Source organism: Thunnus thynnus, chromosome 14 (assembly GCF_963924715.1).
Source record: "Thunnus thynnus chromosome 14, fThuThy2.1, whole genome shotgun sequence".
Lineage (NCBI taxonomy): Eukaryota > Metazoa > Chordata > Actinopteri > Scombriformes > Scombridae > Thunnus > Thunnus thynnus.
Genome location: NC_089530.1, coordinates 3,364,736 through 3,377,058, shown reverse-complemented (window position 1 = coordinate 3,377,058; position 12,323 = coordinate 3,364,736). Strand labels below are relative to the sequence as shown.

At 37.9% G+C, this 12,323-nt stretch overlaps 2 protein-coding genes across 2 annotated transcripts in view; both read right to left on the bottom strand.

The window, feature by feature from the left end:
• The window catches only part of rin2a (Ras and Rab interactor 2a), a 56,708-nt gene extending 52,006 nt beyond the window's left edge, over window positions 1-4,702 (bottom strand). Inside the window, exon 1 of the mRNA XM_067609353.1 lies at window positions 4,477-4,702. The gene's annotated coding sequence lies outside the window, so the exon portion shown is untranslated. The remainder of the gene's footprint in view (window positions 1-4,476) is intronic.
• Window positions 4,703-7,158: 2,456 nt separating this feature from the next.
• On the bottom strand, window positions 7,159-11,956 carry si:dkey-187a12.4 (uncharacterized). The gene is made up of 4 exons (XM_067609352.1): window positions 11,526-11,956; window positions 10,192-10,415; window positions 9,513-9,672; window positions 7,159-8,028 (listed from the first exon to the last, which is right to left on the bottom strand). Exons 1-4 carry the CDS (start codon window positions 11,800-11,802, stop codon window positions 7,841-7,843), a joined length of 849 nt encoding a protein of 282 aa, XP_067465453.1. The 5' UTR covers window positions 11,803-11,956; the 3' UTR covers window positions 7,159-7,840.
• Window positions 11,957-12,323: the final 367 nt, after the last annotated feature.

Here is a 12,323-nt window from a genome sequence, read left to right as displayed (position 1 = left end):
AGAGAATCTCCGAGCATCAGTCAATTCAAGAGTTAAACCACTATCTCAACATTCAGGAAAATGAGTCAGTGTATAAGTGTGTACTTAAGACCTCATCCATCCAGATCCTGTTTAAAAGAAAATTTTACTCACTTACAGGAACTCTGGAACATACTTTGCAGCTCACCTGCATTTTCTTCCTACTTTTCCCTTCAACATTTAACATTTAACATTTTCTGAGTAAAGCTTGTCACAACGGGACATCATTTACTGTAAAATGGAAGTATGAGTACTAGGAAATAAAGGTGAAGCTGTGTTTTAAAATAATCTTTTCCTTTTATAAAGATATATATTTTGCAGTGAAGAAAAACAAACAAAAACAATGGTATTAGCTAACCATTATCAATCATTAAAGATGTCTGTGTGAGGACAGAAAGAAATGCAGAAATGTTGAATGTGAAAAATAGTGGATTGGAGTCACATTTTATTGTTGCATTTATGTTTGTCATTAGTGTAAAATTCTTCTTGGCAGATAGAATAAGAGTAAATATGCAAAGCTTAATGATAAGAGGTGTCACGATTCTCCAAATCAACAATTCGATTTGACTTGATTTTAAGGTCACGAGTCAATTCAATTTTTGATTTAAATGTTTTTTTTTCCCAGTACTGACGACTACGCCATTGTTATACTATCCAGTCTTGATTTTATTGATATTCTTTAAAAAGATAGGCCAAATGGAATCAAGTGATATAACTGCCATATGTTTTGGGGGGGTGGGGGATGTACCACTCTAAGGCCATATGGTCAAATTTAAATAATTTATTTAAAATGTAATAACAGTAACTTATTTCACCAGTCAATTGGGAACAAACTGTTAAACACAAAAATAAGACATCTGCAAAAATGGTGAGGAAGCTAAGTTTATGTGTGTTGCACTTTGTAGATGGTTCCTGCACACTCATCTCACAGCCAGCCACACATGGAGACCAATGTTATTAGTCCAGCTTGGAGGACGGCTCGCTTGAGTGAAAATTAGGTTGCAGCTCATTGTGTACCTTACTAAAGTAGGAAGGAGGTGTTGTTTGTGTTTTAAGAATGTTTTGCTTATGACTTATTGATCCAGAAAGTTTGAACCTATCAATATATTTCCAACTTTACCAAAGCGAGTAGCATAACCTACAAACTGTAATTCTGTCAACAACACATTTGTTGTTAATACAACTCACAGGGAAGGCAAAGTTGCCACACTGGTGACTTCAGGGAAGCCTCCAGAATGCTTAACATACAAACACATGCAAACACATCAAGTACCAAGTAATGAGCAGTGCAGGACGGTGCTGTGTAGTTGTGTGTACCATTTACTAAGGATGTATGCCATGTGGGGACTTTGTCTTGGACTAGTGTGTATGTTAAATTGTGTACACACATAATACAAACCAATTTCCCTCTGGGACAATAAAGTTAATGTAATCTAACTTATTAATTTGGCTTTTTTACATATTTGCATCTGTAGGAAAGCAGTCATCACAGGAAATAGCTTTTTTATGATCCTCTAAGCCAGGGATTGAATATTTTCTATGAAGACATCTCAACAAATCCAAATTAGACCAGACACCTATTTGGCAATATTACCCATTAGCAGAGACTCTACAGTGTAGCTCCTTATCATTGAATAACAGAGTTGTGTTACATGATTACAATATAAAGTCAAGTTTCAGTTTTGCTCCTCTTTCTTGCTCTCTTGCTCGTCCCAAAGGCACACTTCCTCCCTGTCTCTCTCTCTTTTTGGACAGTCAAAAATGACACTTAGACATCAATTAATTTCCATCCTTATAGAGAAACTGTGTCACCAAAGGCAAGCAGAGTCCAGCAGTGGGAGGAGGAGGGTTGTGAAAGAGGGTGGGATGACACATATTGACCCATACAGGTAGACTGTCAATGCTGGTTTGACTGTGACAGTCTGAATGGGGTATCAGAGTTACTATTCAGTTACTACAGTAAACAGTGTTCATTCTGTCATTCTGTCACCAATCAGTGTCAGACTCCCCACTGAAACCCTTTCAGTGAGCAGGGCTGCATGCTCACCTGGGTCAAATTACCTGTAATTACCCAGCTCTTAGCTTCAGATTGAAAGGTGCAGGGGGGTTAAGTGGCAATCATGCCAAAAAGTCATATATGCTCATCCATGTGAAATAGGTGAGGCCAGAAGCTTGTTGACATAGTGACTACTCGCAGGGCTAGTTGGTGAACCACTACCTCACTAGCTGCCCAGCCGGGCTAGCATTAGTCAGTCACAATAGCTCCCACATCTTCTCTGTATTTTCTCTCTACTGTTTTGTTTACCTCCCCTTGACATTTTGTTCATTACTGCACACCATTTGATTCAATTTAAAGTTACTGACTAAACTTTAGTCAGTAGCTAGTCAATTAGAAAACTGGTTAGCTTGTTAGCTTAGCCCAGTCGCATATAAGACAATAACTTTTCACAGTACGTTCAAAAGATGCATTTGTACCATTGCCTCCTGTCTCATAACTGTCTGAAAACATTGCTCTTTTGTGGGGCAGTTTTTACCTGGGCAAATAAAAGTGAAAGGTGCCACACAGCTAATAATCTCCTCCATTTTGGACTCACCCACTCTCCATCAACTAGGCTAATTGGTCAGCACTGTCAATAGCGGCTTGCTATTGGTCAACGCTGGAAATTTGCAGGTCAAACTTCACCAAAATTTAACGACACAAATTATCAGCACAGATTTACTTCACCATTTTGAGCGAATCCACTAATCACAGCAATTTCTTTGGAATGAACTGCAATCACTAGCAATACCACTAATGTAAGCCAGACACTACCTGTCATCTCCATTGTTGTTATGGAGAGACAGATATGTGGGGAAAGAGAGTAGAAGAACAACATGCAGCGAATGGTCCTGCCAGCTGGAAATCAAACTGGGGACTTGCTGCTAAGGGCATTTGTGCCCATGTGGTATGCGCCCTAACCACTTGGCTATCAGGTCACCCTGCATTAAGATACCTCTCTAGTGAATTTATCATCAATGATCTGTGTCGCGTGCTATTTACTCCACCTGAGTAAATAGAGTGAGCTTGGCATTCTAAAGGAGGTGGCCACACAACAAACCAGGCTGCCAGGCCAATGTAGCCTTCTTGAATTCCTGACCTGTGACTCAGGTTTGAGGTAGCCAACAGCACTAGAATGCTTTGGTCCTGACACTGAGCACTAAGCACATTAGCAGATTTCTGAGGAGATTGAAAAACCAGGGTCTTGGCCAGTACCAGGAAATACTTTTGCTCTTTTTCATGCTTTTCACAGAGAAAAAAAGGGCTGAAGGGAGACGATACCATGAGAGAGGCTGGTGGATAGGTAGGGTTACAGTCTGAGAACTCTGGCAAATGCCTAGCAGCAACTTAAACAGCAGTCTAATTACCTTGCAAACAATAGATGACACACCAATCTGTGAGCTGGAATAATTCAGGGGCAAAAGAAAGCTGAGTCTTGAGTCACCAGCAACACAACACCAGTGTAGACAAGTGGATTTCTATGCTGAGCTGAAATATGGCACTGCTCACATATCAACAAATGCTTCAGGCTATGAGACTTTTGGGGACAAGCTCAATTTGTTTTCTTAACATGATGATTCAGAGCTTATTAGTTGGTTATTGTAACTAATTCCTGCATCTCCAACAAGAATGCAAAGGAATTTGTTAGCTCTAGTTCATTCTCATTAATCTGGGTCATTAGCCTGATAGTACTGGATCTATAACAGGACGTCTACCTGAATCACATCACTCAGTGAAAACGCAACATGAGCTCTGTTTGAAAAGTTGTGTACTTTATCAAATTAGAAATGATACGTGTAGATAGAAACTGTCAACCACGCAAAGCGTTATAAAACATATCTAAACTATACACCAAACTCAATTAATTAATGGGAATATATGGTACAGGAATGGGCTGAAAGATATCGAGAGAGTGTATTAAAATGCTTTAAACCACAGTAAACATCCCATCGATGGTCTTAGGCTGCTTGATTGAATTAAAACATTTGCATTTTTCGACGTACGTGGTTTGTGTTGGATTATTTACATGCTGAACTGAAGGTTTGTTCCTGGAGACCGGCAAAAAAAAACTTAAATAGCAGTTTATACTCTATGTGGGCTTGCAAAACAACCATTCTTTTTAAAATGTGAAACTTTATGTGACTAATTGGTGTGTTCGCTTTCATCTGGACTCTTCAGACACTGACGTCGAGCAACAGGTGTTGATAACTTGTACAACACGTCCCGCAGGATTCCTCATACATAATGCTGCATTATTATTGACGGAACCACAATAAATAATGATCCTATGTCAGGGAGTTTCGCTTTCCTCCATAGACAGAGCTACATTTGAGTTTGGAAGTTGACAACAGAAAAGAAAAACAGGGTATTGTCGGAGCGGTATGTCAACACAAAGGACTGCTAACTTTAACGGTACTTACCTATTACGGAGTGTGTGTTATTCCAGTTTGGCAGAAGAAAACTCCACAGCACGATTTGCTGAATACGTAAATACCATCATAGCTCCATGTCGAGACTGCTTGATAATTGTTGTTATGAACTGTAATAATAAACAAGTTTCTCATAGTTTCAGGGGAGGAAAGCAAGTGGACATAGTCAATCCTGTGCCGGTTCCCTCCATGGTCCTAAACTCTCTGTGGAGTTAATAGCTGGCTTCACTGCTCCCTTTGTGTAAAACTCATCACAAGAGCAATACACTTCCATTCATTCTTTTCAAAATAAAATACGCACGCGCCTACTGCATGTAAATACTTCTTTATATAATTTCAGATTCTGAATTGTACCGTTTCCAAAAAGTTCTCTGAATACCATAATACTATTCTACCCTGTGGGCTAAATTGTTTATATAGATTAGATTTGTTTTTGATGATAACTTCTTCTGGCAAATCAGATTTCTTCTTCTTTCATGGTATTCCAAAGCAGTGGTTATCAAAGTGGGGTCCAGGGAACCTCAGGGGTCCTTGAGGGGTTTCAGGGAGTCCCCAGCAAAAAGGGAAATCATTTATTTGCACTATAATTCGTCTATATGTAACACAATGACAGAATGTATGACTAGTTTGGTCATGAGTTTCCTACACTTTCTGTAATAAGACATCTAAAAGCAAAAATCTTATCAGGTGGGGGACCCTAGGACAAAATCTTATCAAATGGGGGTCCGTGGTCTAATTTGTGTCAGTTTAGGGGTCCTTGACATGAAAAAGTTTGAATACCCAGTTCAACTTAGTCAGCTCAGTTAACATATACAGCCTTTGAACTGAAGTGACCACAAACTACAATGAGACAACTTCACAGAAAAGTTATCATTATTTCATTATACTGTATTTAACAGCACAAAAAATAATGGCCTACAGAATAAGAGTTGTCTGAGGCAGTACGTGTTTTGTGAATAGACAGTGATGTGAGCACAGTAAAGGCATTTTCTAAATAGATAAGGCAATAATGTGGTCTGAGGAAAGGGGAAATCATAGCCTTTGTCACCTGTACAACATTTATTTTCTGTCATTTATAAAATTTTCCAAAGGTTTTCCACATTTTATAGTAGGTCTAATATGTGTCACTTATGCAATGCCAAATTTATGTTGGCCTTGTGTCCGAATGGCACAAGATGATCCTAGATCTGTGACACAGCCTTCTATTTATATCATAGACTGTAAAAAATATATATTTTTATATTGATATTTTTAAGATAAAAAAAAAAAGCATTGCTTTTATATTGAAGGAAAAACCGCACTACTTCCGGAGTTTTTCTGCCCAACTGGTTAGCTTGATGCCGCTGCCTCCTTCCCCCCAAAGTGCTGCAAAGGAACAAAAACAAACTCTGCATTAACTTTCATATCACGTGTCCAGGCTGGGAACATGTTATAGGTCCCTCTCCTGGGTTTAGGCCTGTGGGTTTACATCCAGTTCAAAGCAATAACAACATGCTGAGATGTAGCTTGGAAAATAATTCTAAGTCATCAAGATGGGTAGTTACACTTGGACAAAATGCCCTTTAAGACTCTAATTATGACAAAATAACAAATCTAAACTTGTACATTTCTGTGATTTTTCAGTATTAAAAGGGAAAATCCTGTTTTTTAACTGGTAACTTAACTGGGGACGGGACAGCTAAATATTAATGACATCCATATTCAAATTTTAACCTTTACAATTAATTAACTGCACTTTAGAGGTCATATATAATGAATGCATCCTGAAGGAATTTAGCTTATTGCAAGGATTTGATCATGCTGTAGCCTACATGGCACTATTTTATCTATATTTTCATTTTTTTCATGCAGTGCAGGTTGTCTCAACGTATATTCTCCACAGACTGTAAAAAATAATGGACGTTAGCCACTGTCACGTCGTGGACTCCCATTTTGAAGTCGAGTTTGCATTTTGACCATTGCCATCTTGGATTTTTGGAGCCGGAAGTGACTGTATTTGGACAAGAAGGCAGAGCTGACCCTAAAGCTAGTACCAAGCTGTGAACATGTTTATTTCTGTTGTGAAGTTGGGCATTTTAATATGGGGATTGACTCGCTTTTGGAGCCAGCCTCAAGCGGCCATTCAAGAACTGCAAGCTTTTGGCACTTTCGCATTGGCTTCATTTTTCAGTCTCAGAGGTTGCCGCTTCATATTTTCACACACTATATGTATGTTTTGTGATGCACTTTGATTTTATTGTATTTGCAAAACTAATCATCAGCAGTGGAAAGAGGAACAAAACATATTTTGCAGAAATTGCACTTCTCCAGAAAAAGAAATACTGGTGTAAAACCAACTTACATTTAACTTCTTATGACATGAAGCCTTTAAGAACTGAAGTGAATGTATTCCTGGCATGTGTCCATTTCAACAGTTTCTCGTGTTGCAAGGCTATTAAACACGATTTATTATATTCCTTGACTATTTGCAAAAAGCATCCTAATCAAACTTAAAGTAAAATGTAAAAGAATCAGAATGTTTGTGAAGCTAAACAAAGTATTACACAAGCATGACTTGGAGCATATGTCACCTGTGTCTCACTTGGTCTGGTAGTTGGTAGTTTTGCAATTTTTGTGGTTCCAGCTACAAAGTAACATGTGGAAAAAGTCATGGAGACGCTTTTTTCCAGGCAATATAGTATTTAATTTACTGAAAAACTGCAAATACAGTTTGATGTTACAACATTTTGAGACATGAGAAGACAGGGATGACAGAAACTTTAAACCACTTTGAGAAACATGACTCAATAAACCAATGATGTTGAATTTGTTGCCCCCTACAGTATAAACTGTGAACATCCACTGTACAAATTCTCACATGCTGTATACGTAACCCTCAGTAGTTACAAAGCTGCATTAGGCAATGAAATAGGGAATAACGTTGTTGGTGTACAAAATGTAAAACAATGCTTTAACACAAATTCATACAGTGGATGGTTTCACGCTGGCTCACTATATGTCCATTTTTAAACAAATGAGAATGATATGCACTTACCGATATTTTAAAAAGAATTATTGTATTCTTTTCAAATGTGTCCATTTTTCAAGTGAAGTTCATAAAAGGCACACTGTTGCCAAGTTTTCGTTCCCTAACACAGCTCACTGAAACTGAGAAAATGTCTCCTTATTCAGCTCCTTTAAAAAAAAGGGACATATTTGCACTATTAGCACTTTGGAGGAAGAAAAATAATAAATGTGCAATGTGCAGGTATATGTAAAAAAAAAAAAGAAAAGTTTTTACATGAGGACATCTGGTCCAAGAACAGAACCCCTTAAGTTTATTTATCTTGGGATAACCAATTAAGTGAGATAAATATCAGTGTGTGCAGCTTTGGTTAAAACTTTGGTCAGTATCTTCAGAATCCGGAAACTCTGTGGAAGGTTTGCAGCAGCGACGGCCAGTCCCTCCTTGTCTGAACGGGGCAAACCGCAGCCATTTCTTCACCACGTCAGCATACTGATGATGTGTGGCCTCTTTACCCACTGGTGTTCGTTTCAGAGCACCTAGGAGTTGCGCATTAGAGAAGATGGAGATCATCCTTCTGTACAGCTCAGGGTTATTTATTTACCATTCCAAACAAGCCAGAACATTTTATGTCTTTCTATATCTTTTCTATCAGATACAGATTTTGAAAACAACTGTTGAAGCCTGAGAGACAGTCCCATTTACACATGAATCAAACAGCTACACAAAAAGTTCATGCAACAGTGCATAAAACCCACAATCAAACTTGGTTGTGCATATTGTATATTCAGGTGTGGGGATGATTTTAACCCCTCTGTCAGTAACTTGCACAGGCTCAACTCAGCCACAGTCAGATGTAGTGTTATCAGATGCCAGACTTTAACCCCCATTGAGTACTAACAATTTTGACACATTTGAAAAGCAAAGCAGCATTTATGAGACACACAGCAAAGCTTGTAGCACCAAGCTGTGATTAAAGTATTCTAACTATTCATTAAACACAAAACTTATATGATTTAAATTGGTGGAAAATTATGCAGTATGACAATTTAGAAATATCAGTTTTATAAACTATGAAATGAAATGCTTTTGGTAGTGGAGTCTGAACCCCACATCCTGCTTACACTGCTAACTGGAGACACAAGAAATGCCACAACCGGACACCATTCCTTGTGTCTATAGACACTATTTATGCATGGTGTATATAGTACATCTATACAGTAAATACATGTAAAGTACTGTATGTAGTATTCTGTTTTTTTAAGGATAAGTATGTGCATATTGTATTTTCTTACTGTCAACAAATTTCAGAAAAAGACTAAAACCAACAATGTCCATCTCCATAATCCATCTCTCAATACTTTCTGACTTCCCTGCCCTGCCTGTGGCTCTCAGCCCTAAGCCCACTACTTCCTACTGAAGACATATCTTTTTGAACAGCTCACCTAACATCAACTTTCTTTTTATAAAATGGCTCAACAATTTCCTAGAACAGCTGGCCACTGTGGTTTTTAGCAAACATACTTAAACAGGAGGCAATGGAGCATTTGCTGGAGACTATTTTCAGCAGTGGATTAATCCACATTTTTTGCTCTAGTTAAGTATTTCTGGCAGTAGGACGGTGTGTGGGTCTGAGTGAAAATAAACAATAGTGTGTGTTCATGGTTATAAAGGCATATGTCACTTAGTGCACCAGTGTGGCTCAATGATGTGTTTTTAATAGTTTCTAACAACAATGGAGCTCTATGGCACAGAGGAATAAGATCAGTATCAGGATTTGGATACACACAGAATACTTGTTAGCAGGATCAATTCATGTTCAATGATCATTGTTGGTTTTAGTCTTTTCAGTGGATTTGTTGACAATAAGAACCATAAATAATATCCCTAGATATATCCTTTAAGGTTGTAGATCTATATCATCCATCAATTCTTGAGCTTCCTTTTGAAGCTGTGACATTTCATTCCCCCTGTGTGAGATCAATAAAATTGATCTTATATTTGGGGGTTTTTTTGTACTTACGGAAGAGGACCCCTTGGAGGCGAGTGTTCCTGAAGCTCCTCTTCTGTCCGCGGCCCACCCAATTGAGCTCAGAACCAACAGCGAATGAAAGCACAGCTTGCATAAGCCGTCTCACTGCATCATCGACTGTAGCCCCACCCATCCGTGACAGGTAAGACACCTAGAATTTGGACCAGGTGTCAACACCAGTTTCACAGTAAGCCAAGCTACGTGTTTATAACTATCTGCAATGCTTACATTCACAAAGTAAATGTTATTCTATTAATAAATGTATTTATTAGCAGCCTCAATTATTACTTTCCTTATATTAATACATGTAAAATGTAGGTAAAATACTTGAAAAACCAGTGTATTACAGGAATTTCTACAGTTTCCATGATGAAAACCATAAGAATCAGCTTCCCTTTGAAAACCTCTGCACCCCAAACCCAAACACATTTTATGCATTATTTTCTGGCATACACTTGTGCCAGTTTCAAATTAGTGGTTAAAAAAAAAAAACATAGTTCATGCCACCAAAATATCATGCATTGTGGATGCTTTTTATGTCGGAGTAAGGTCAATAACAGGCCTTGACCCTGAATAGCATTTCAGTGCTCTGCTTCTAATAACATTCTTGGAGCAATCACATGATTAGTACTGAGGTCCTTCACAGAAAAAAACGCAACATTCACGTTACCATTCTCTTTTGTATTCCTGGGTCCTCCAGCTGTCTCTCCATCTCATCCAGCTGCTCGAGAGTATTCAGGGGGAGATCCATTTCCAGAGCCTCCACATCCTCCTCCTCATAGCCAGCCTGACTCTGTAGTCGGGCCTGAAGATCCCTCAGCACTTCCCACTGCCTTTGCTGCTCCTCTTTGATTTCCACCAATAGGGAGATGATCTTCCGCTGTGCAACAGGCTCTGGAGAGGAAGAGGTAGAAAGAGGTGGAGTGTGACAGGATTGTGTTTCAAGTTAAGTTTGAGTTTACAAAGTGCAGATGGTGCCATGGATAACCAAAGGAGACTGGCATGTGTTATTTACGTGCTACATACATAACATGATCATAAGTCTAATATATAAATCCAAAACAACACAAAAAACTTGTCGTGTCTGAAAGGCCCGCTATGATAAAATAATTTATATTTGTGTAAATCTCTGATGCTAGGGCATCATGACAGAATAATGTTTGTGCTTGTTGCTTTAAGGTTACAATAGTGAGCAGTATGTTGGCAAATAAGCATTTTAAAATGATATAATGATGGCTTTCTTTATTCCTCCACCTGATTTTCAGGTGTCCTAAATACTATCAAATCATTCTTAACCTAATTTTATTGCTTTGAGAAATGACTCTTCTCCCACAGATGCTGACACTATATCAGAAACACACTAACTTAATTAAAATGTTAAAGAATGTATGTATAAATACACTGACACCCCCAGTCACAATAATCATAAAAAACATAGTAATCTTGGCAATAGTATTAAATTAAGAGTGCCATCTTCCAATCACCTAGTGTGATTAAAAACACATGGGGCCACATCAACTTAGGTACATTTTTATAGAGATGTCACAATTTTTAGTCTAAATCAATGATAATATATTAAATTAAATTTTAACTCAGAGTTGAACATGAATTTAATTCTTTTAGTGTGTGCTTTTAAATGCTTTGGTAAATATGTATTTTCATGTTTTTTGTACATATTGCCTGCTACAAATAAACATAACAAATATAAAAAAATAAAATAGGTAGGCTACACTGACTAGTGAAAAGAGTGTAAATTACTATTCTTCAGGACATAGTTCAAGACGCAAACACAGAAAATGTGCAAAGAATTAAGTAACTTATAGATATGATAATGACACCATTGCGTGAAATTATTAAAAACACGAACGTTCACAGCATTTTGTGATATCACATTAGGTTAATTCAAGTTACCTAAAGTTAAGGTAGCGTTGACATTCTTGCCATATTTCCTAGCAGACCATTCAAATTATCAAGCTATTTGAAGTTTCGCTAATAACTGTTTACCTGTGGATGAAGCTGAGATAAACTTGTCAGCGGCTTCGGTGCTACAGTCGGAGAGCGGCTCCACACCGAAACTGACGTCTCCTCGCCTCGGCTCATCTTTAAACTCCTCCCCTGAGCGTCTGGAGACATGTTCAACCAGACTGTGCATCTCATCGGACACAGCAGACAGTCTATGCTGGAGTGTTTCCAGAGCAATGTCTGCCATATGTTTGTTCACCAAACCATCCACTCGTCGTTGCATTGACCAGTCGAGATTCTCCCCATTATCGTGATCCATTTAACTTTTCACTAAAACTGTGGACCGATTAAACGTTCCCGAAAACCTTTCTAAACCTTTTGATAACGTTCCTGTGCCTTCTTAGTTAAAAGGAAGTAGCGGAAGTTGTTGAAAACAGAATTTTCCAGCGCATGCTATCACGTTGCACAAACGTCATTGAAATGTTGAAAGAACATTGGGGGATGATTGGGAACTACATTTCCCAAAATGCAAGCGCCACACTGCCGAGGCCAGATTTTTTGAGTGTATACATTTAAATTCTTCTAAACATCACCAAAATTAACACACATGTATTACTCTATTTTTATTATCAAAAATATTGCTGTAAAAAGTAGTGGGTTTTTTTTAACACACCTACATTTCATATTTTCATTATTCAAAATAATACAGTAAAAGTAGGTCTCAGATGGTTAAACCCATATTTATAATGATAACATTTAAATTCAAAACTATGTGCTTCACATTAGTAATAATAATGACTGTGAAAATATATTAATAAAAAAAAGTATTGTTGTTTTATA

Excerpts from the sequence above, each read along its gene's own strand:
- si:dkey-187a12.4 (XM_067609352.1), bottom strand. The coding sequence starts at position 11,802 with ATGGATCACGATAATGGGGAGAATCTCGACTGGTCAATGCAACGACGA. Across the intron at positions 10,416-11,525 it reads TATCTCAGCTTCATCCACAG|AGCCTGTTGCACAGCGGAAG; the intron begins GTAAACAGTTAT and ends CTTCCTCTCCAG. Across the intron at positions 8,029-9,512 it reads CCTCCAAGGGGTCCTCTTCC|GTGCTCTGAAACGAACACCA; the intron begins GTAAGTACAAAA and ends CGCAACTCCTAG.